Below are 24,694 nucleotides of genomic sequence, written 5' to 3'. Positions count from 1 at the left end.
TACATCTGCATTCATCAATATACACTGAAGTATAATACAAGATAATAAAAAAAATATGATAAAATGCCTGGAAGTGAGAAAAACAATGTTAATGATATATGCTACCGACACATTCATCAATATATACTGAAGTATAATACAAGCTAATAAAAAAATAAAAAAATTACTGGTAGTGACAAAAACAATGTTAATGGTATACGCTACCGACACATCCACAACCAAGCGGTGACCTTACGGGTAAGTCGTCGAGACATACTTACTTCTCGGCATTGTTGGTTGGTTTCTGGCCGACGTGCAGGGTGCATTGGAATTTCACGCATTTGAAAAATGTTTTCGTCTTCCCGCATTTGATTTTCCCGCGTTTGGTGGTTTGAAATTCACGCATGTGAGCTTTTGAAAGTCACGCATGTGAGCTTTTGAAAATCACGCATGTTGTGAATGCGTTGGTTTGTGTGTATATGAGATAGAGTTGCTCGTGACCGATGATGAGTCTCAATTCACCTTGAAATGAGTTGAAACATTTAAGTTTTCTATTAGATGAGATGGTAAATTCTTCAAGAGGTGAATGAAGAATCGTTCTGACACATGTCTTCAATTCTTTCAATCGCGCTGCACATCCACGTATCGAACAACGCCATGTCTTTGATTTCTTGGTTTCACGGTCCTTGACGTATAAACTCCCACGGCTGAGAATTGCCGGATTTCCCCTGTTGGTTGTTGTTATCGTGATGCTCGTCTCTTGCTGTGCCATGGCGAAATGAGCCGTGTAGTTGAACTGAATTGTGATTTGTGAGTTGTGAGCGAACCGTCGTGACGCTCCCACGGATTTCCCATGTATTCGTGTCTTGCTGAATTGTGAGTTGTATTCACGCGTCTATACACGGGACTCACTCACGAACACACCGATGCAGGGGGGATACGTGCATGCGTGTGCATGCGTGTGCGTGAAATTCAAATGACAGGTAAGAAGAGATTTTAACTGGAAACCTGCGTGAAATTCATGTGTTAAGAAATGCGAGAAATTCATAGCGTGAAATTCAAAAGTGCGTGAAATTCAGTTGCACCGGACGTGCAGTAGAAGCGACAGAATGCTTACGTGACGCCATTATTCGAATTATGATGTCTTCTCGATCTTAATTTTACATTTAGTCAAGTTTTGTCTAAATGTTTTAACATAGAGGGGGAATCGAAAAGAGGGTCGTGGTGTATGTGTGTGTGTGTGTGTGTGTGTGTAGAGCGATTCAGAGTAAACTACTGGACCGATCTTTATGAAATTATACATGAGAGTTTTTGGGCATGATATCCCCAGATGTTTTTATATTTAGTCAAGTTTTGACTAAATATTTTAACATCGAGGGGGAATCGAAACGAGGGTCGTGGTGTATGTGCGTGTGTCTGTCTGTCTGTCTGTCTGTCTGTCTGTCTGTCTGTGTGTGTGTGTGTGTAGAGCGATTCAGACTAAACTACTCGACCGATCTTTATGAAATTTGACATGAGAGTTCCTGGGTATGAAATCCCCGAACGTTTTTTTCATTTTTTTGATAAATGTCTTTGATGACGTCATATCCGGCTTTTCGTGAAAGTTGAGGCGGCACTGTCACGCCCTCATTTTTCAACCAAATTGGTTCAAATTTTGGTCAAGTAATCTTCGACGAAGCCCGGGGTTCGGTATTGCATTTCAGCTTGGTGGCTTAAAAATTAATTAATGACTTTGGTCATTAAAAATCGGAAAATTGTAAAAAAAAATAAAAATGTATAAAACGATCCAAATTTACGTTTAACTTATTCTCCATCATTTGCTGATTCCAAAAACATATAAATATGTTATATTCGGATTAAAAACAAGCTCTGAAAATTAAATATATAAAAATTATTATCAAAATTTTTTTTCGAAATCAATTTAAAAACACTTTCATCTTATTCCTTGTCGGTTCCTGATTCCAAAAATATATAGATATGATATGTTTGGATTAAAAACACGCTCAGAAAGTTAAAACGAAGAGAGGTACAGAAAAGCGTGCTATCCTTCTCAGCGCAACGAATACCCCGCTCTTCTTGTCAATTCCACGTGCACTGCCTTTGCCACGGGCGGTGGAGTGACGATGCTACGAGTATACGGTCTTGCTGCGTTCAGTTTCATTCTGTGAGTTCGACAGCTACTTGACTAAATATTGTATTTTCGCCTTACGCGACTTGTTTATATTTAGTCAAGTTTTGACTAAATATTTTAACATCGAGGGGGAATCGAAACGAGGGTCGTGGTGTATGTGCGTGCGTGTGTGCGTGTGTGCGTGCGTGCGTGTGTGTGTGTGTGTGTGTGTGTGTGTGTGTGTGTGTGTGTGTGTGTGTGTGTGTGTGTGTAGAGCGATTCAGACTAAACTACTGAACCGATCTTTATGAAATTTGACATGAGAGTTCCTGGGTATGAAATCCCCGAACGTTTTTTTCATTTTTTTGATAAATGTCTTTGATGACGTCATATCCGGCTTTTCGTGAAAGTTGAGGCGGCACTGTCACGCCCTCATTTTTCAACCAAATTGGTTCAAATTTTGGTCAAGTAATCTTCGACGAAGCCCGGGGTTCGGTATTGCATTTCAGCTTGGTGGCTTAAAAATTAATTAATGACTTTGGTCATTAAAAATCGGAAAATTGTAAAAAAAAATAAAAATTTATAAAACGATCCAAATTTACGTTTATCTTATTTTCCATCATTTGCTGATTCCAAAAACATATAAATATGTTATATTCGGATTAAAAACAAGCTCTGAAAATTAAATATATAAAAATTATTATCAAAATTAAATTGTCCAAATCAATTTAAAAACACTTTCATCTTATTCCTTGTCGGTTCCTGATTCCAAAAACATATAGATATGATATGTTTGGATTAAAAACACGCTCAGAAAGTTAAAACAAAGAGAGGTACAGAAAAGCGTGTTATCCTTCTTAGCGCAACTACTACCCCGCTCTTCTTGTCAATTTCACTACCTTTGCCATGAGCGGTGGACTGACGATGCTACGAGTATACGGTCTTGCTGAAAAATGGCAGCTACTTGACTAAATATTGTATTTTCGCCTTACGCGACTTGTTATATTTAGTCAAGTTTTGACTAAATATTTTAACATCGAGGGGGAATCGAAACGAGGGTCGTGGTGTATGTGCGTGCGTGTGTGTGTGTGTGTGTGTGTGTGTGTGTGTGTAGAGCGATTCAGACTAAACTACTCGACCGATCTTTATGAAATTTGACATGAGAGTTCCTGGGTATGAAATCCCCGAACGTTTTTTTCATTGTTTTGATAAATGTCTTTGATGACGTCATATCCGGCTTTTCGTGAAAGTTGAGGCGGCACTGTCACGCCCTCATTTTTCAACCAAATTGGTTGAAATTTTGGTCAAGTACTCTTCGACGAAGCCCGGGGTTCGGTATTGCATGTCAGCTTGGTGGCTTAAAAATTAATTAATGACTTTGGTCATTAAAAATCTGAAAATTGTAAAAAAAAATAAAAATTTATAAAACGATCCAAATTTACGTTTATCTTATTCTCCATCATTTGCTGATTCCAAAAACATATAAATATGCTATATTCGGATTAAAAACAAGCTCTGAAAATTAAATATATAAAAATTATTATCAAAATTTTTTTTCGAAATCAATTTAAAAACACTTTCATCTTATTCCTTGTCGGTTCCTGATTCCAAAAATATATAGATATGATATGTTTGGATTAAAAACACGCTCAGAAAGTTAAAACGAAGAGAGGTACAGAAAAGCGTGCTATCCTTCTCAGCGCAACGAATACCCCGCTCTTCTTGTCAATTCCACGTGCACTGCCTTTGCCACGGGCGGTGGAGTGACGATGCTACGAGTATACGGTCTTGCTGCGTTGCGTTGCGTTCAGTTTCATTCTGTGAGTTCGACAGCTACTTGACTAAATATTGTATTTTCGCCTTACGCGACTTGTTATATTTAGTCAAGTTTTGACTAAATATTTTAACATCGAGGGGGAATCGAAACGAGGGTCGTGGTGTATGTGCGTGTGTGCGTGCGTGTGTGTGTGTGTGTGTGTAGAGCGATTCAGACTAAACTACTGGACCGATCTTTATGAAATTTGACATGAGAGTTCCTGGGTATGAAATCCCCGAACGTTTTTTTCATTTTTTTGATAAATGTCTTTGATGACGTCATATCCGGCTTTTCGTGAAAGTTGAGGCGGCACTGTCACGCCCTCATTTTTCAACCAAATTGGTTGAAATTTTGGTCAAGTAATCTTCGACGAAGCCCGGACTTCGGTATTGCATTTCAGCTTGGTGGCTTAAAAATTAATCAATGACTTTGGTCATTAAAAATCTGAAAATTGTAAAAAAAAAATAAAAATTTATAAAACGATCCAAATTTACGTTTATCTTATTCTCCATCATTTGCTGATTCCAAAAACATATACATATGTTATATTTGGATTAAAAACAAGCTCTGAAAATTAAATATATAAAAATTATTATCAAATTTTTTTTTTCGAAATTAATTTAAAAACACTTTCATCTTATTCCTTGTCGGTTCCTGATTCCAAAAATATATAGATATGATATGTTTGGATTAAAAACACGCTCAGAAAGTTAAAACGAAGAGAGGTACAGAAAAGCGCGCAACGAATACCCCGCTCTTCTTGTCAATTCCACGGGCACTGCCTTTGCCACGGGCGGTGGAGTGACGATGCTACGAGTATACGGTTTTGCTGCGTTGCGTTGCGTTCAGTTTCATTCTGTGAGTTCGACAGCTACTTGACTAAATATTGTATTTTCGCCTTACGCGACTTGTTTTTATATTTAGTCAAGTTTTGACTAAATATTTTAAAATCGAGGGGGAATCGAAACGAGGGTCGTGGTGTATGTGCGTGTGTGTGTGCGTGCGTGTGTGTGTGTGTGTAGAGCGATTCAGACTAAACTACTCGACCGATCTTTATGAAATTTGACATGAGAGTTCCTGGGTATGAAATCCCCGAACGTTTTTTTCATTTTTTTGATAAATGTCTTTGATGACGTCATATCCGGCTTTTCGTGAAAGTTGAGGCGGCACTGTCACGCCCTCATTTTTCAACCAAATTGGTTGAAATTTTGGTCGGGTAATCTTCGACGAAGCCCGGGGTTCGGTATTGCATTCCAGCTTGGTGGCTTAAAAATTAATTAATGACTTTGGTCATTAAAAATCTGAAAATTGTAAAAAAAAATAAAAATTTATAAAACGATCCAAATTTACGTTTATCTTATTCTCCATCATTTGCTGATTCCAAAAACATATAAATATGTTATATTCGGATTAAAAACAAGCTCTGAAAATTAAATATAGAAAAATTATTATCAAAATTAAATTGTCGAAATCAATTTAAAAACACTTTCATCTTATTCCTTGTCGGTTCCTGATTCCAAAAACATATAGATATGATATGTTTGAATTCAAAACACGCTCAGAAAGTTAAAACAAAGAGAGGTACAGAAAAGCGTGCTATCCTTCTTAGCGCAACTACTACCCCGCTCTTCTTGTCAATTTCACTGCCTATGCCGTGAGCGGTGGACTACGAGTATACGGTCTTGCTGCGTTGCATTGCGTTCAGTTTCATTCTGTGAGTTCGACAGCTACTTGACTAAATATTGTATTTTCGCCTTACGCGACTTGTTTCTTTTTTTCGATAAATGTCTTTGATGACGTCATATCCGGCATTTTGTAAAAGTTGAGGCGGCACTGTCACACCCTTATTTTTTAATAACATTGATTGAAATTTTGGCAAAGCAATCTTCGACAAAGGCCGGACTTTGGTATTGCATTTCAGCTTGGAGGCTTACCATTTAATTAATGACTATGGTCATTAAAAATCTGAAAATTGTAATTAATATAATTTTTTTATAAAACAATCCAAAATTACGTTTATCGTATTCTTCATCATTTTCTGATTCCAAAAACATATAGATATGATATGTTGAAACACGTTCAGAGAGTTAAAAACACTCGAGCCTTTAATGGCATAGACAGTTTGAATGAAATGACACAGGAATAAATGTTTGAGTTGGGGTATGAAAATGGGTGCTATAATATTTTTGCACAGTTTAGATGCTGATAGTTTTCGCATCTTCGCTATCTGGCACATTTTTTTTTTACATCATCACTTACGCCGTCAAAATAAGGATACCCTTGACGTGACAAAGAGATGTGACAAAAACTTCGGATACCTTTTAAAAAGCCGACGACAATTCCTGAGGCACAACTGGGTCACTGTTGTATACGAAGAGAAAGTCAACTTGATTATCCATCCAGAACAGGTTGTTTTATTTCGCCATCTTGCATATTTCTAGTGTTGTGCCATTGTACCTACTGATGTATGTGTCGATCTCACGGATGAGATGTTTATGTGTCAAATTTGAGGGATACCCAAGTCAACTAAAATCCATGTATTTTAGCAATGACCAAATGGGTTGCGTTGAAACTTTCAGGAATGTGTGTCTACACACGAGGCGTAGTTCAACCGTTTGAGTACACTTTCAAATCTTCACGAAATAATATTTTAAAAACTGCCACAGGTTTGTTGACTTACATCCCACATAATTTTGACTTCGCATGTATATATGACAGATGGTTGTTTCAAGTACTGCCAAAGTTTCTTTTGAGTATAGACACTTGCCGGAATGTGCTAGTTGTGTAAACACATGAGAACAAACAACGTTTTCGAAATACAGCGATTATGAATTTTAGTCGACTTTTGAGTTGATACATTACATTTTTATCAGTTTTATTTTGGGGGTACCCTTATTTGGGCGGCGGTCAAATAACCCATGTAAAGGCCACCTTTTATCTTAAAAGTGTTCCAGTTAGCCAAGTTGAGTGCCCTCAATAGCATACATTGAATACAACAGCACAGGAATATCGAATGAATGTTTTCGTTTTGGTATGAAAATTGGTGCAATATATTTATTTTTGCTCAGTTTAGGTAATCCACAAATTCTTCAACCCTGCCACCCACACCGTCCAATCATTCTCTGCACCAACACAACATGTATTGTTTTGTTTAAAAATGTTTTTGTGTTAGTTTCTATTGCAAGAGAATGTCTTGTAGCATCAAAAATGCCTAAATACCCTTTTATTGGCGGCCATTTTGAAAATTGTCAATAAACTACTGATTTCTTAATTTTTTCACGGTGGCTCTGTATCAGGTTTTGTTAAGCAAAAGCAAATGTCCATTTACGCCAAATTTGCTGTTAATCACATGAAGTGAAATATGCCTAACATACCCGTACCCAACCGTTTACACTGGCGGCCATTTTGAAAAATTGTTTAAAAACTACCCATATTTTAATTTTTCGCGGTGGCTCTGTATCAGGTTTTGTTAAGCACATAAAACTCTTCATATTTGCTAAATTTGGTGTTTGTTGCATGATTTGAATGATTTTGCAACATAGGAGCCCCACTATACCTGAACACTCTGTTCCCTCCAAGCAATAGTTCTGCGCATCTGAGCCGCGATGACGATGGTGCAAATCATGACGCCGAGCAGTGACAACGTAGGAACAGTGACGTTGAAGGTGTACTGGTACACCGCGTCAATCGCGTCACGATGACGTAGGTAGAATGGCGTCAGACCAGAGCGGTGGGTAGTGACATTGGTGACGGTGTCAAGGTAAGAGATGACGTCATACTTGAAGCAGGCTATGCCGCAGCAGCACAGGCACACCGTGAACACCAAGGCTACCAGGACAGCTGTGCGCCTGTATCGACAAGACAAGGCTGGTTTTGTGGTTGTAGGCTATATATTTCATGGAATTTATAATAAAAAAACATACTGTGACACATGCTCGCACTCACTCATTCACGCACGCACGCGCACGCTGACATTCAATATGTGTACGTGTGTGTGTGTCTCTCTCTCTCTTTCTCTCTCTCTCTCTTTGTCTCTCTCTGTCTGTTTGTCTGTCTGTATCTCTCTGTCTCTCTCTGTATCTCGCTCTCTCTCTGTCTGTCCTTATATCTGCTACACATGACCCTCTGTCAAATTAGGGATCGTTGCAGAAGAAAAAGAAAAACGCACATTCAGGACTTGCTTAAATAGCTATTGTCATCGTCAATAAAGGCTGCCATTCTTTTATTCTGTTTCTCTCAGTTAAACACCCAGCCTAGGATTCACCGCCATGCACAATACCTTGCAGAAAGCAGTGTTTTGGCGTGCAGCGGCCTGACGACACACCAACATCTGAAAACATAATAAACAAACAAAGACACGCAGCATTACATACATAGGAAGCTTTCTCTCTCATGCTGAGTTTTCTAGAGTTTCACGCTTAGTGGTATCAAAGCTGAAATAAAATAAGATGGAAAACAACAAGAACTTGACAAGTAAAACATCACAATTACGTATTAAGCTTGTGAAACTTAATTATGAACTCCAGCAAAGGCCTTACAGTATCGCTTGTCTAGCCATAGCGGTCGACAGCACAGAAATGTTTCTGTTATATAACGAAGAAGATATTCTTTTTTCTATTTACACAATCAAATGATATAAGTGTATATCCCATGACCTCCCTTCTTTGTCTCTGTTACTTCAGTATGGGTATATATGTTGTATTTTTATAGCTCAATAAATACATCATGGACTCAAAAAAATATATGATAGTGCAGATTCCGATTTGGGCGAAGAACTACTTTGCTCCCGACCTTTGACCTCGCGCCGAACAATGTGACACATTTGTATGAAGTTCCAAAATCGTATTGCACGGCTCAGAAAACCATATCAGTTGCACGCAAAAATGAATCTCAGAACTGATCTGATGTATGAGATGCAATAAGCAAACGTTTCTTTCATTATGAAAGCAATGCAGGTGGGAAAAAACGAACATTCAACTTACAAGATAACCAGATGCTAGCGAACCAAAACAAAAACACGAATATCCTCCCCTTGCTTCGTTAGCAGACGACTTTTGAGAATCTGTCAGACCGTCCTTACCTGGCACGGTTGGGCTTCGCTATCATCAGCTGTTTCACGTGTTTTGCGAGCAAGTCTACTCTTTTGCCTGGCTCTGCAGTAAGTCCACATTGGCGATGAAGGTATCTAAGAACTTAACATGTGTGTATTTTTCCGTAATCCAGTCATATTCTTTCAAAATGCAATCAAGCGGCGGTGACAGACTTGGGTCCTGTTTTCATCGCATCAATACCAGTTTAGGTTCATGCAAACACACTCGCAAAACAGTTTATCATGTAGATACATTTCAAATAGGGAGCAAATGGTTAAATCTACATATGTGTTCCCTAAAATTTGCTTCTCTGTCAATAAGACTAATTGTATAATAATGCGTTCGAAAAAAACAACGTGGAATCGATTCTGAATCGAGTCGAGTAAGCCAAATGGGGGCCAAACCGGTTTCCCCGTTCCGCCGACCTGAAACGCAAAAGAATTGTGCGCTTCAACTAAATGGATTTCTATACGACTTCATTACTTTCTTGCAACTTATGAACCTTTACTTAACGCTTTTAAACGGTCTGAAAGTAGTGTTACCGCGTACTTATAGATGCACTCATTCGTTTTATTTTTTCAGCGACGGTCACTTAGTTTAAGGTTGCAAAAAGGCCATGTCTCGCTGAAAACACTGTTTCACACTCCACAGATCGCAAAAGTGCCGCTAGTAGTCTACACTTTGTGTTTGATGGTAGAATGGGATATACAGATTACAACACTCGTGGTTTTTTATATGGCTTGTATTTCAGTCAAGACCCAGCGGGAATATCAATCGAGAGCCACTCGCCAAAGGCTCGTGTCTCCCGATGATATTCATCCGCTGGGTCTTGACTGAAATACAAGCCATATAAAAAACCACTCGTGTTGTAACCTATACATCTCCTCTTCCCTATTCTCAGTTTGACACTGACCACGCGAGACATCAGGGCTCCAAAAATGTGTGCGAAATTCAGCGTCACACCAGCTAGTGTGAACGAGTCTTCGCTGTGTATTTTTCGATTCAACGTTATGTTTTGTTTATTAAAATGGTCGAGTACAAGCAAAACATGAACTTGATAAGATTTGGTCTCACCATTGCATTAAAGCCATTATAATCTGGACTTTTCCTGAGAAATGTGGTGGCATTTTAGTATTATGATTTTTTGGGGGCGGGGTGGGCGGCTTAATATTGCTCTACAGTGAATCCGGTTTTTTTTCATTCATAATACGGTATACGGTAGGTGTGTCAGGGCTTAACAATCAATATGTATATTGCTATTTCATATGTTACGTGGATTTCCATTGGTCAATTGGGCAAAACTGAGCTCATTGTAAAAGTGATATCGACGACATTTCCGTCGATATCAGTTTTGATATCGACGACCTCTTTATTGCTTCCCCACTTCAAAAACAAAAACACCTAAATTTAAAAACAAACAAATATATATGAAAATGTAATGATCCCAGAATTTAGTTGAGCAAGTGACTAAAGACTTTTTGAAAGAAAAGACATTTTTGAATACTGAAAAGTACAAGAAAAGAGTGAACAAAAAGAAATAATAATCAGAGGGAGGGATATGGAACAGCCAAAACTGAGACAAATACTTTTGTAATTTCTTTACAGTAAATACAAAATGTCCAGAGAATTAGCAATATATCTAACATTGACTGACTGTGTGATGATATCTTCTGCTATTGGTCTATTTTGACAGTGATATCAAAATCTCGACCTCCTGTCTCGATTTTGATATCACTGTCTGAACAGACCATAGCAGAAGATATCATCACACAGTCCGTCAATATTGGGTAATAAAGGAATGCTGATGCAATTTGATTTTTCCTTTTAGCATCCGCGCTTGAAAACGATATCTCGAGTTTGGTCATAGATCATGAGAACTGACAGTATATTTGGTGGCAATGCTGATAGCAGTAGGGAACATGAACTCAGACTTTTTTTTTTTAAAGAATATTTTTTGCACAATAACTGATTCTAAATATTACAGAAGGCGAGCAAAAAGGCGTTGTGTAGGCCTATGTAATCTCACCAAAGGAATTTGACGTAGGCCTATGTAGCCTAATCTCACTAAAGGAATTTGACGTAGGCCTAATACCTGATTTCTTTTCTCCGCTTTGACCCCTTCATTTCAGTCGACATTGTTATTTTGCATACTGCTACGCTTACTGATAATACTTCATTCCCCGACAATGTCCTGGTCTTGTCAGGGCGCAACGCATATTGAAGTCACCCATGGCCATTTTTAGTCACAAATCTAGGTCATCTCGCTTTTGTTTTGTATCCATATCAAATCTGTACGAAAAATAAGCTTTCCTACGGAGGAGGATGTCTGTAGCTGTAATTGTGACCTTTTATTTTATAATTGCTACATCTGAAGTTGTCAGAATTTACAAATGTATCTCGCAACCAGGGGCGATAATTGTCGTCTGACACAGCAAAAAAAAGATAATTCAAGAATCAAACCTATTTTTCAGAGAGGGTACTTGATAACCCGTACATTGATATATGATTTGCCATGACTTTCTATGGCAGGAACATATAAAACTTGTCTGAAGTCAGAGGCAAAATTCTCAATAATTTTTGGACTGATTACACCATCGTCTTTTGGTTTTTTTATCAATCAATCAATATGAAGCTTATATAGCGCGTATTCCGTGGGTACAGTTCTAAGCGCTTGTCGAAGAGTTGTCAACACAGGACTAACAAAGAAACTAACATCTACAGACGGACACAAACCCTATCACACACTAGAAAACCCTGATAAACATACAACAAACAACTGTTTAACAACAATGTACACATCAATAGCTAGGTCCAAACAAAATAAAATTAAGCACAAAGAAAACACCTCTCACAGAGCACAGCACAAGAATGTCTTTTGGGGCACAACACATCACGTCGAACATGAAAGTCGCAGCCAGCTATGGGAAGAACTGAGTCTTCAACCTACTCTTGAACGCGTCAAGAGAGGGGCTCTGGCGAAGCTCAAGCGGCAGGGAGTTCCAGACGGAGGGGCCCGCGGAGGGAAATGCACGCTGACCAGCAGATGCGAGTTTCGAGCGAGGGATGTGAAGGCGGAGTGGGTCAGCAGCAGAACGAAGGGGACGGTCGGAGGGGTGGGTGTACAGGTCAAGGGAGGATTGAAGGTACTCGGGAGCAGAGTCGTTGAGACACTTGTAGACCAGAGTGGACAGCTTGTGGGAGATTCGGGTGTTGACAGGGAGCCAGTGCAAGGAGCGAAGTAGGGGGGTGATGTGGTCTCGCTTCGTCTTCCTCAACGTCAGCCTGGCAGCAGCGTTCTGGACTCGTTGTAGGCCATGAATGGATGAGGCGGGGAGGCCAGCCAGAAGGGAGTTGCAGTAGTCCAGACGACTGAAGATGAGGGAGACAACCAGCTTGACACAGGCGTCGTGGGTGAGGTAGCGACGGATGGAGGCGATGCGTCGTAGGTGGAAAAGGCAGGTCTTGAGGATGAAGGAGATGTGTGTCTGCATTGAGAGAGTGGAGTCGAGAAAGACGCCAAGGCTCTTGACAGCAGGGGAGAATGGAACAGTCGCGTCATCCAGCTGGAGGTCGGTCACAGTGAGGGAAGCAATCTTCTGTCGTGTTCCAACGAGAAGGGCCTCCGTCTTCTCACTGTTCAGCTTCAACTTGTTCTCAGTCATCCAGTTCTTGATGTCAGTGAAACAACTGGAGATGGATCCCAGGAGATGGTCAACGTCCTCCGGCTTGGCGCTGTTCTTGAGCTGCGTGTCATCGGCAAAGGAGTTGTAGTTCAAACCGTGGCGTTCGATGACCAGGGAGAGGGGTTGGGTGTACATGGTGAAAAGGACAGGGCCGAGGACAGACCCTTGTGGGACGCCGAAGCGGACAGGGACAGGCTGAGAAGAGAATGAATCAGTGGTGACTGTCTGAGAGCGGTTCTGGAGGTAGTTCCGGAACCAAGAGAGGGCGGTGTCGTGAATGCCGAACGTGGAACTGAGGCGATCGACGAGTAGCTGGTGGTCGATCGTGTCGAAGGCCGCGGAAAGGTCCAGCAGCACAAGGGCAGAGACGAGACCGCTATCTGTTACGTTCAGGAGGTCCGTGGTGATTCGCAGGAGCGCCGTCTCGGTGCTGTGGTGAGGGCGGTACGCTGACTGGTACACTGGCATCAGCGAGTTCCGAGACAGGTGGGCGCTCAACTGCTCCAGGATGATACGCTCCAGAAGCTTGGAGAGGAAGGGCAGGTTGGACACAGGACGGTAGTTCTTCAACTCGTTGACGTCAAGGCCGGGCTTCTTGATGAGTGGGCGGACAACGGCAGACTTGAAGCAGTCGGGAACGACGCCTGTGGGCAGGGAGATGTTGATGATATCTGTGATAGACAGCAGGAGCTTGTCCAGACACTTGGTGAAGAGGAAGCCTGGCAGGGGGTCTAGCTCGCAGGTCTTGATGGCCGTCTTGGTGATGAGTCGCTTGACGTGGTTTTGAGTGACAGGCTGAAAGCACGTGAGGGGGGAGCCGGAGAAGGAGGGGGAGGGTGGGGACGGGACGAAGGGCTGCTGATCGAGTTTATCTCCCCATCCTCCTCGTCTTCGTCGTCATTATCACAGCGTGGAACGACGAGAATAATTAATCGGCGATACAGTGGTTCCTGTGTGAAAGAGCTACCCTACTGAAGGACAACCTTTTGATGGCATCTTTTCTTTAAAGGGATAGTACCTAAGAAAAAGGCCCACAGATTGCTACCAACGTTACACGATAAGATTCAGCGTTTCAATTATACTCCGGTGCTGGAAAACTTCCACCTTCACTTTGCAAAAGCAAAAAACAAGAATTGTAGGTTATTGGAAGCGAGTTTCAGGTAACTAGGCTGCCGCGTCATAGAGATCGGGCCGTCTTACTGCTAGGCGGCGCTTCTGAGCTACTTTATGTCTACAACACTCGAGTGCAGCAGAGCCCTAGCGCATTCACTCACTTTGATTCAATTAATTACCATACGTGTGGGTGCGTTTTCGAGCCAATCGTGCTGTGTGCGTCTGGATTAGGGTCCAGTGGATTCCTCACATTCTTCACATGCTTCAAAGAGTTAAGACGTCGGTGGTGTTGAGGAAGCCCTGGTAGAGCCCGATCAGAGTCAGACTGCCATCACCACCATCACCACCACCACCACCACCACCACCGCCATCACCACCAACAACAACATTAACGGATATCTCAAACACAAACTATAACAACCATCTGACCTGTCCAGAGCGACGAGCAGGGTGAAGACGTTGGTGGTGTTGAGGAAGCCCTGGTACAGCCCGATCAAAGCCAGGCTGCGCGCCTTCCAGTACTGACCACTGGCCTTGTCCACCAGCTTGACCACGCTGTACACACGGCTGGTGTACAGGGACAGCAAGTAGCCACTGTCCGACACAGCCAGGCTAGGACAAACAACAGAGGGAAAAAATTTGAGATTTTTGAATAAAAAAATCAAATCATTTTTGCAAAGAGTTGAGCATTTTAAAGGGATTATACGTAGAGATTACATGCTGAGTCTCAGTAAATATTAAAAAAATAATGGTCGAAGTTAGTGGATCATTACTCTCTGTTAGGAAACGCTACCGTTGCTGAGCTTTGGTTCAGTTTTGTGTGTTGCATGTAGTTGACTTATTTTTACTTTGTGGGAAAGTACCGATATTATATTTTGTAAACACAATATTTATGCTTGGACGAGAATGCAGGTGAACTTTCTAGTCCTGTCAAAACAAGTTGTTTACCATTGTGATTTAGTGTGAGTTCGTGGCGTTCGTTCGGATTAAGTGCGTCGGCGCTTTTTGATGTACGTCATAAGAGAATGTCGCTAGTTTAGTCCATGCACGGCTCGTATAATGTAGTTGTATCGTGTTCGGTCTGGAATATTCTCGAGATTGAGTATTTACTATATATGCCAGAGCGATTTGAATGTTAAAAAAGCTTCTATTTGAGTTCTGCTACATTGTGCAGTTGTATGTATTGAATGCTGAATAAATCCTCGAACTCAATTTGACGAGTTGTTTTCTGTTGCTGCGAAGACGGGCGACGTAGAATAAAAGAACACAACTATACGACGTTTGAGAACTTGTGGCAATCTCAAGTGTCGTGTAACAATTGGGGGCCAAGCCGGGATCTACGTTTAACGCCAAGGGTTTTCCAGCAACAAGGACCAGCGTCAAGACAGTCACAGGAGGTAGCCATCAATCGGGTGTATCCTGAGGGATCAGTATTGAGACTACGGAACCGTGGATTCGGTGTGACTGGTGAAGAGTTTGGTAATCGCCGCAGCTCGGTACGGTGAGCGACGCCGGAGTGTATCGGGATTACAGAGGTTAGCTGCCGTTTGGACGAGACGGACTTCGTCGCGGAGCTAGTGCATTAATACTACGAAATACGACTGGGGTACGTCGTGTACGTATCGTGAGCAGAGTGCGCCGTCACGTTAGACGAGGAGGGTGGCAGCCTGCGTCTACGAAGGTGAACAGCGACGAGAGAAGCATCGGAGGTGCAGTAGAGACTGTGTTCTTTTAGAAGACTACATTCGTCTACGTTCGTGGCTGTGAAAGAATACAGACGAACGCACCGGAAAAGACCAGAATGGCTGAATTCTGGGCAAAAGGAGTTGAACTGGGACTGAAAGGCAAGCAGCTGACGGAGTTCGTCGAGTCCCAGACACAACTGCTAGCGCAGCGTGAAGAAAGACAAGCGCAGCGTGAGCGTGAAGAAAGACAAGCACAGCGAGAAGAAAAAGAAAGACAAGCGCAGCGTGAGCGGGAAGAAAGACAAGCGCAGCGTGAGCGTGAAGAAAGACGAGCGCAGCGTGAAGAAAAAGAAAGAGAAGCACAGCGTGAAGAAAGACAAGCGCAGCGTGAAGAAAAGCAAATGGAGCTGAAACGCTTAGAGCTCCAGATAGAAATGGAGACCAAGCGCTTAGAGCTTCAGACAGAAATGGTGCGTGTTCAAACTGAGCACGAGGCACCACGCCAAAGAGATAACCAGCAGCAAATGCTACACAGGGCACCGAAACTTCCAGCATTCGCTGACGGGAAGGACCAGATCGACTGCTACCTTGCAAGATTCGAGAGGTTCGCTGAGAGTGCTAGATGGCAGCGCGACGACTGGGCGATTCAACTCAGCGCACATTTGACTGGGGCAGCACTTGAGGTCTACACTAGACTCTCAAACGATGACGCCAGAGACTATGATGTACTGAAGGAAGCTCTGTTGCGTTGCTACAACTTCACTGAAAGGGGCTACCGTCAACGCTTCCGCGAATGCCAGCCATTGTCTGGAGAGACACCGAGCCAGTTTGTGGAGCGCCTGTCGTCATACCTGCAGAAGTGGGTGGAGTTATCAGGTGAAGAGCAGTCATACGAGAGTCTGCGGGACTTGATCGTGAAGGAGCAGTTCCTTAATGCATGCCCGAAGGACCTGGCGACCCGCTTGGAAGAGCAAAAACTGCGGGGTTTGAAGGACATTACTGATGCTGCTGAGCGTTATCTCATTGCTCATGGAAGGACCCTGGGGACGTCAAAGTCATCAAAACCTTTCCAGAAGAGCGGGAACCAGGGAAACCAACCTGCCAAGGGACAAACTGAGTCCGCACCATCATCCAATGAAGGGCAGAACATAACGTGTTTCCTTTGCAATGCCAAGGGCCACCGAGTCGCCAACTGTCCCCAAAAGAAAAATAACGGACATGTCAATGACAAAGCGCAAGAACATCGACGGAGATATTACGACAACAAGAGGCAAACGAGTGGCTCGAACCAACAAGTATGTGCGAGCAGCGTCATACTTCCAAGGGCTGCCGAGCAAGTGGCTACACCATCGGACGTGGAAGAATGTATATCTGATGGCCAGCTTCTACTCGCCAATGGCAGGTCAATCTCTGTCGTCGCCAGCGCAGCTGTGTCAGTGTCGAACATGCCCGTGTCGAAGGGATTTGTTGAGAAGCAGGAAGTGACTGTTCTCAGAGATTCGGGCTGCAATGGAGTCATTGTCAAAGAGGATCTGGTGCCAACAGAGAAGTTAACTGGTGACTTCAAGTGGACGCTCATGGCTGACAGCAAATGCGTGAAGGCACCAGTGGTAAAAATCCAGATCGATACTCCATACTTCACCGGAGAAGTTGAGGCCGTCTGCCTGAAGAAGCCCTTGTACGATCTACTAATTGGGAACATTGGGGGTGCGAGACGTCCTGATGACCCTGATTTCGAATGGAGAATGGGCTCAGCTCAGCCTGCTGCTGAGGAGGAAGACCCACTGCCATTCGCGAATGAAGATGTCAGCGAACTGTTACGAGATGACAGAGCAACTGTGCATCGCCGCGACCAGCCGCAGGTTGTAAGCGCTGTGACGACCAGAGCCCAGGCGAAGAAGGACAAAACAACTACGCCACTCAGGGTCACCAACAGTTCTGCAACTGCTGTCGTGGACAGGGATCGGCTGATTCAGCTACAGGAAGCTGATTTGACCTTGACAAAGTACAGGAGTCGTCCTGTCAAGGAGATGACTAAGGGCGAAGGCACTGTGCACTTTGAAGTAAAGGCCAAGATCCTGTACAGAGTGTTCCAGCACCCGAGAGTCAACGGTGGGAAGCCATTACGTCAAGTTCTGGTGCCTCAACCACTTAGGCGCCAGGTGATGGAGGTGGCCCACGACTCTATTATGGGAGGTCACCTGGGTGTCAAGAAGACATCGGACAGAATCCAGGCTGCGTTTTACTGGCCAGGAATGCATGCAGATGTGACTCGATTCTGCCGATCGTGCGATATTTGCCAGAAAACCATACCTCGAGGAAGGGTCCCGAAAGTGCCGTTGCAGAAGATGCCTTTGATCGACCGACCTTTCAAGAGGGTGGCCATTGACCTCATCGGCGAGATCAAACCGCCAAGTGAAGCGGGTCATCGTTGGGTACTGACCCTGGTAGACTATGCAACCAGGTACCCAGAAGCCGTGCCTCTGAAGAAAATTGACACCGAGACTGTTGCCGAGGCACTTGTGGACATTTTCAGCAGAATTGGGGTTCCTGAAGAGATCCTCACAGACCTGGGGACACAGTTTGTCTCTGAATGCATGGAAGAGGTCAACAGGCTGCTGAGCATTCGTCACTTGACTACGACACCCTATCACCCGATGTGCAATGGGCTGGTCGAAAAATTCAATGCGACGCTGAAGTCCACGCTGAAGAAACTATGCAGTGAGCAGCCAAGGCAGTGGCATCGTTACATCAATGCCTTGCTGTTTGCATACAGGGAGGTGCCACAAGAGTCCACTGGATTCTCCCCGTTCGAGCTGATGTACGGGCGGACCGTGAGAGGCCCGATGCAGATACTAAAGGAATTGTGGACGAAAGATGTGGACACACCTGAAGTGAAGAACAGTTACCAGTACGTGTTCGAGTTGCGAGAGAAACTGGAGGAGACTCTCGAGATTGCGAGAGAAAACTTGAGAAAGTCTCAGGATAGCGGAAAGCACTACTACGACCGCAAAGCCGTAAACAGGAAGTTTACACCAGGTAACAAAGTGCTGATACTGCTTCCCACTGATCACAACAAACTACTGATGCAGTGGAAAGGCCCATACGAGGTTGAGGCCGTGGTAGGGATCAACGACTACAAGGTGAATGTCGGCAAGAAGTCCAAGATCTACCACGCTAACCTCCTGAAACTGTATGTGGAGAGACCTCCGGAAGCAGTACAGGTCGCAGCAAGTGTGGAAGAACCAGCCGAACTAGACGAGTTCGACGGAGAGGAACTACTGGAGTTGGGAGACCTCCACAAGAAAGAGGGAGTGGATGACGTCAAGTTAGGACCTGACCTGACGGAAGACCAGCAGAAGGAGCTGCATGATTTTATGGGCGACTTCACCCATAGGTTCTCTGATGTTCCAGGCTCTACGTCCTTGGTCGAACATGAAGTCCACCTCACATCTGACGTTCCTGTTCGCTCAAAACCATACCCTATCCCGTTTCAGGCTCGGGAATCCTTGAAGAAGGACATTGACAGCATGTTGAAGATGGGGGTCATCCGTGAGTCATCATCCCCTTACTCATCTCCCGTTGTTGTGGTCAAGAAGAAAGACGGCACAAACAGGGTATGCATTGACTTTAGGAAAGTGAATAAGATCACCGTGTTTGACCCTGAACCAATGCCGACGGCAACTGATCTATTCCGACAGTTAACTGGCAGTAAGATCTTCTCAAAGATCGATCTCAGCAAGGGATATTGGCAAATTCCTGTGCGCGAAGAGGACATACCAAAGACCGCCTTTGCAACTCCAGACGGAACGTATGAGTGCCTGCGGATGCCTTTTGGCATGGTGAACAGTGGTGCTACCCTGAAGAGGGGAATGCGAAAAATGCTCAAAGGAATGAAGAATGTTGTGTACTACTGGGATGATCTGCTAGTCCACACGGAGACCTTTGAGGAGCATCTGGAGACTTTGAGGGAACTGTTTTCCCGCCTGACAAAAGCCAATCTGACCGTGAGACCCACCAAGTGCATTTTGGGGACCGACAACGTTGACTTCATAGGTCATTCACTGAAGGAAGGTCAAAAGGGGCTTTTGTTGGAAAACGTCACCAAGATCCTCAATGCGCCACGTCCTGAAACCAAGAAGCAGGTGCGATCCTTCCTTGGATTGGCTGGGTACTACAGAGAGTTCATTCCAAACTTCGCCGCCATAACGGCGCCTTTGTCGGACATGACCCGAAAAGGATGCCCCAACCGAATACTCTGGGGACCAGCTCAGGAGAAGGCATACCAGACCGTGCGCGACCTGATGTCACGAGACCCGGTGCTACGCCTTCCTGATACTGCCAAAGAGTTCATCTTGCGTACAGACGCATCGGACGAAGGGATCGGCGCCATGCTGATGCAAGAACATGGAGGTAAACCGTTTCCGGTCAGCTATGCCAGCAAGAAGCTGTCAGGAGCCGAGAAGAACTACTCGACCATGGAGAAAGAGTGTTTAGCCATCGTGTGGGGAATCAAGAAATTTGAACTCTACCTCCAAGGGGTGAAATTCGTGCTTCAGACTGATCACAAACCCCTCACCTACCTGAACTCTGCGAAGTTTGTGAATAATCGTATCATGAGGTGGGTGATGTACTTGCAGAACTTTGATATGCGAGTGGAATCGATCAAAGGTTCAGACAATGTTGGAGCAGATTTTCTCAGCCGAGTATGTGAGTAAAACTGTGTTCATTCTCCAACAGACTAATGTACATACCTGGATTTCAATCTGTATATGTATACATAGTATGTGTACAGGTAGCGTTTCAATGATTGAAAGAAATTAGGTAAATTTCTTCTGGTGTTGGGGGTAATGTTAGGAAACGCTACCGTTGCTGAGCTTTGGTTCAGTTTTGTGTGTTGCATGTAGTTGACTTATTTTTACTTTGTGGGAAAGTACCGATATTATATTTTGTAAACACAATATTTATGCTTGGACGAGAATGCAGGTGAACTTTCTAGTCCTGTCAAAACAAGTTGTTTACCATTGTGATTTAGTGTGAGTTCGTGGCGTTCGTTCGGATTAAGTGCGTCGGCGCTTTTTGATGTACGTCATAAGAGAATGTCGCTAGTTTAGTCCATGCACGGCTCGTATAATGTAGTTGTATCGTGTTCGGTCTGGAATATTCTCGAGATTGAGTATTTACTATATATGCCAGAGCGATTTGAATGTTAAAAAAGCTTCTATTTGAGTTCTGCTACATTGTGCAGTTGTATGTATTGAATGCTGAATAAATCCTCGAACTCAATTTGACGAGTTGTTTTCTGTTGCTGCGAAGACGGGCGACGTAGAATAAAAGAACACAACTATACGACGTTTGAGAACTTGTGGCAATCTCAAGTGTCGTGTAACACTCTCGATTAAGACCCGTGGAAATGACGTCACACAGTGAATGAACACTTCGTAAAGTTCTAGCTTGCAGCCCTGATTACCCTATGTTTTGCTGAATGACCTTCAGTGACAAAAGTCAAAGATGGCCAAATGTGGTAAAGTGGTCAATGACAATACATAAAGTTCTAGCTTGCAGCCCTGATTACTCTATGTTTTGCTGAATGACCTTCAGTGACAAAAGTCAAAGATGGCCAAATGTGGTAAAGTGGTCAATGACAATACGTAAAGTTCTAGCTTGCAGCCCTGATTACTCTATGTTTTGCTGAATGACCTTCAGTGACAAAAGTCAAAGATGGCCAAATGTGGTAAAGTGGTCAATGACAATACGTAAAGTTCTAGCTTGCAGCCCTGATTACTCTATGTTTTGCTGAATGAACTTCAGTGACAAAAGCCAATGATGGGCAAATGTGGTAAAGTGGTCAATGACAATACATAAAGTTCTAGCTTGCAGCCCTGATTACTCTATGTTTTGCTGAATGACCTTCAGTGACAAAAGTCAAAGATGGCCAAATGTGGTAAAGTGGTCAATGACAATACGTAAAGTTCTAGCTTGCAGCCCTGATTACCCTATGTTTTGCTGAATGACCTTCAGTGACAAAAGTCAAAGATGGCCAAATGTGGTAAAGTGGTCAATGACAATACATAAAGTTCTAGCTTGCAGCCCTGATTACCCTATGTTTTGCTGAATGACCTTCAGTGACAAAAGCCAAAGATGGCCAAATGTGGTAAAGTGGTCAATGACAATACGTAAAGTTCTAGCTTGCAGCCCTGATTACCCTATGTTTTGCTGAATGACCTTCAGTGACAAAAGTCAAAGATGGCCAAATGTGGTAAAGTGGTCAATGACAATACATAAGTACAATGAAATAAAATGCACCTTTACCTCAACAAGCAAATATTGACGCGATCACTCAACCCTAGGCGCGAGAAGACGGCCATGTTGATGACGTTAGTGATGACGCCACACAGCACGAGCACCGGAAGTATCCCGACAAGCACCACATTCTCCACGACCTGCGCAGTGTGAGCGCTGATATATCCGGACACATTATCGTCTGACGCCGCTGGTGAGCCGTTGAACACAGAGTGATGGGTGTCGACAAGGTCCTTTGTGGAGAGTGTAAAAATGAAGTCATGGATGATTGTGACGTCCTCTGATGTCAGACTGGGTGGAATATTTGTGGTCGCTTGCAGCATTTTATCGGAATGCTTTGGTGCAATTTATGGTTGGTTGTAATGAGGTATCTACTGCTTAACAATGGTGTAATTTTGGTCACAAGAATAAATTTGTCTCAATGTTAGCCTAATTGTCATCGAGATTTCATTTCCAAATGGTTGCAATCACCTGAGCTGGCGTAGCCGAGTCTATTTCCATAATGTCTTTCACAGAAATGTACACATGTCTGAGTTGTCTTTTCCTTCTCACAATAAAAACTTCAAAGATCAGTTTGAAGCTTTTTATCCCAATGTTTATGTTCTGCACTCTGAAAAAGAATAGGAAAAAAATGTGTTCACAAACCAGGTACATAATTATGATACTCACCCGTGCTCTCTGGTTTCGAAATCCGTGTTTTTTTCCGGCTCTTTGACCAACATTTCCATCAAGTGGCCACATGCAGTTCCGCCTCAACTTTTTTTAAAGCCGGAAATGACGTCATCAATTATATTTATTGAAAAAAAGAGAACATCGTCAGGGAATATCATCCGAAAAAATTCACATGCAAAGTTTTCTGAACAAACGTCCCGCAGTTTTCTGGGAATCGTTCTAAACACACACAACCAATATACACGCAGTCAAAAATGACTAAATATAACGAGAGACAGAATAAGGCAGAACAAAAACTCAAAGTAAAATGATCAAATCGATAAAAAAAAAACTGCCTGAATGAGCCCGTTTTCTGTACATTACATGTAACTGTTATTGTTTCGACTAGTTTATCCCCCCCCCCCCTTACGATTCTTACTTGTAAATGATTCTAAAATAAACCGTTTACAAACTGACGCAATCATACAAATATCACACGTCACATGCGTTTCCTGTGTTCACTTGAACTTGAAGAAAACTAAATATTATATTCTAAAAGAAGTGCACACACTAAAGTAATCACACAAACATCACAGTCACAGATGTTTTCTGTCTCCACTCAAACGTCAGGAAAACCAAGTCCACACGACACGGTCTCTGCAAAACAACTCCATCGGTCGCATAATTTTGAGTTTGTGCATGGACGAAGCACAACTGAAACCACGGCAACGACTTTGCTTTTTATAGGTCCAGTGGGCACTAAATCCCCCTCGCAGAATCATAATGGCGAGAAGTTAAAGCGTGGGACGGCGTGTTAATCTTCATCTGATTCTGTCTTGTGTGCGGCTTCGGTCCTTTGTCCAATCAGAAGATTTTTTTGCTTGGGATTATAAACGAGAAATGTGACCCTCCACGACGGTATGAGTCGCATGTCACCTTTGCATGATTTTCATATTTCTACATTTTCCTGAGGAGTTTTTTATGCTCTATCCAGTGGTGAAAACCGTTTTAGAAAAGAGCGAGTTTGAGTTATAAGCCTGTGACTATGGTGACCCTCACACTGTTACTAGACACCCCCGGACTTATATTATGCCTAGCGCAGAACCGCGTGAGGTGACATGCGACTCATTTCGTCGTGGAGGGTCACAAATGTGCTCAGCATACGTTGTTAAGTTTTACGTTGCTGTTAACATCCCAGGGTGTGATTATTATTATTGGCGCTGTGTTTTGACATTGCTTTATGAGAGGAACGGATCTGCGTACCTGTCCTTACATCACATTACCTTGTTTGCTAGGCCGGTTTTTGAATGTGAATACTTTCTATAAGTCTGACATTTTTTTTTAATAATCAGAAAGTATGATTCAAGCCAGTGCAAATATTTTATTTATCGATACACTGGTATGTTACATAACAACAGGAAACAGACCCAAAATATGCCTAACTCGAATGTGATACACAAAAACAGGCCGTTGATATTGATGGATGCAACAATGGAACTCATAGAACCAACACAGATATGGTTCCCTTGACAGGAATATTGATTGGGCGTCTATCTTCTATCTTTGCAGTTACGAGAAAAGAAAACAAGTCGCGTAAGGCGAAAATACAATATTTAGTCAAGTAGCTGTCGAACTCACAGAATGAAACTGAACGCAATGCCATTTTTCAGCAAGACCGTATACTCGTAGCATCGTCAGTCCACCACTCATGGCAAAGGCAGTGAAATTGACAAGAAGAGCGGGGTAGTAGTTGCGCTAAGAAGGACAGCACGCTTTTCTGTACCTCTCTTTGTTTTAACTTTCTGAGCGTGTTTTTAATCCAAACATATCATATCTATATGTTTTTGGAATCAGGAACCGACAAGGAATAAGATGAAAGTGTTTTTAAATTGATTTGGACAATTTAATTTTGATAATAATTTTTATATATTTAATTTTTAGAGCTTGTTTTTAATCCGAATATAACATATTTATATGTTTTTGGAATCAGCAAATGATGGAGAATAAGATAAACGTAATTTTGGATCGTTTTATAAATTTTTATTTTTTTTTACAATTTTCAGATTTTTAATGACCAAAGTCATTAATTAATTTTTAAGCCACCAAGCTGAAATGCAATACCGAAGTCCGGGCTTCGTCGAAGATTACTTGACCAAAATTTCAACCAATTTGGTTGAAAAATGAGGGCGTGACAGTGCCGCCTCAACTTTCACGAAAAGCCGGATATGACGTCATCAAAGACATTTATCAAAAAAATGAAAAAA

At 42.8% G+C, this 24,694-nt stretch overlaps 1 protein-coding gene across 1 annotated transcript; it reads right to left on the bottom strand.

Moving 5' to 3' along the window:
• Positions 1-6,753: 6,753 nt before the first annotated feature.
• Positions 6,754-22,102, bottom strand: LOC138967829 (uncharacterized). The gene is made up of 4 exons (XM_070340487.1): positions 21,789-22,102; positions 14,221-14,403; positions 8,185-8,235; positions 6,754-7,753 (listed from the first exon to the last, which is right to left on the bottom strand). Exons 1-4 carry the CDS (start codon positions 22,100-22,102, stop codon positions 7,456-7,458), a joined length of 846 nt encoding a protein of 281 aa, XP_070196588.1. The 3' UTR covers positions 6,754-7,455.
• Between the last annotated feature and the right edge of the window lie 2,592 nt (positions 22,103-24,694).

The sequence above is a fragment of the Littorina saxatilis genome, linkage group LG5 (genome assembly GCF_037325665.1).
Source record: "Littorina saxatilis isolate snail1 linkage group LG5, US_GU_Lsax_2.0, whole genome shotgun sequence".
Lineage (NCBI taxonomy): Eukaryota > Metazoa > Mollusca > Gastropoda > Littorinimorpha > Littorinidae > Littorina > Littorina saxatilis.
This window is presented reverse-complemented; position numbering and strand designations above follow the sequence as displayed.

What these genes read in the sequence shown, in the direction of transcription:
- LOC138967829 (XM_070340487.1), bottom strand. Translation starts at nt 22,102, where the DNA reads ATGCTGCAAGCGACCACAAATATTCCACCCAGTCTGACATCAGAGGAC. An exon ending in GTCAATATTTGCTTGTTGAG is followed by an intron (nt 14,404 to 21,788) that starts GTAAAGGTGCAT and finishes TGTTTGTCCTAG; the next exon opens with CCTGGCTGTGTCGGACAGTG. An exon ending in CTGCTCGTCGCTCTGGACAG is followed by an intron (nt 8,236 to 14,220) that starts GTCAGATGGTTG and finishes TTATGTTTTCAG; the next exon opens with ATGTTGGTGTGTCGTCAGGC.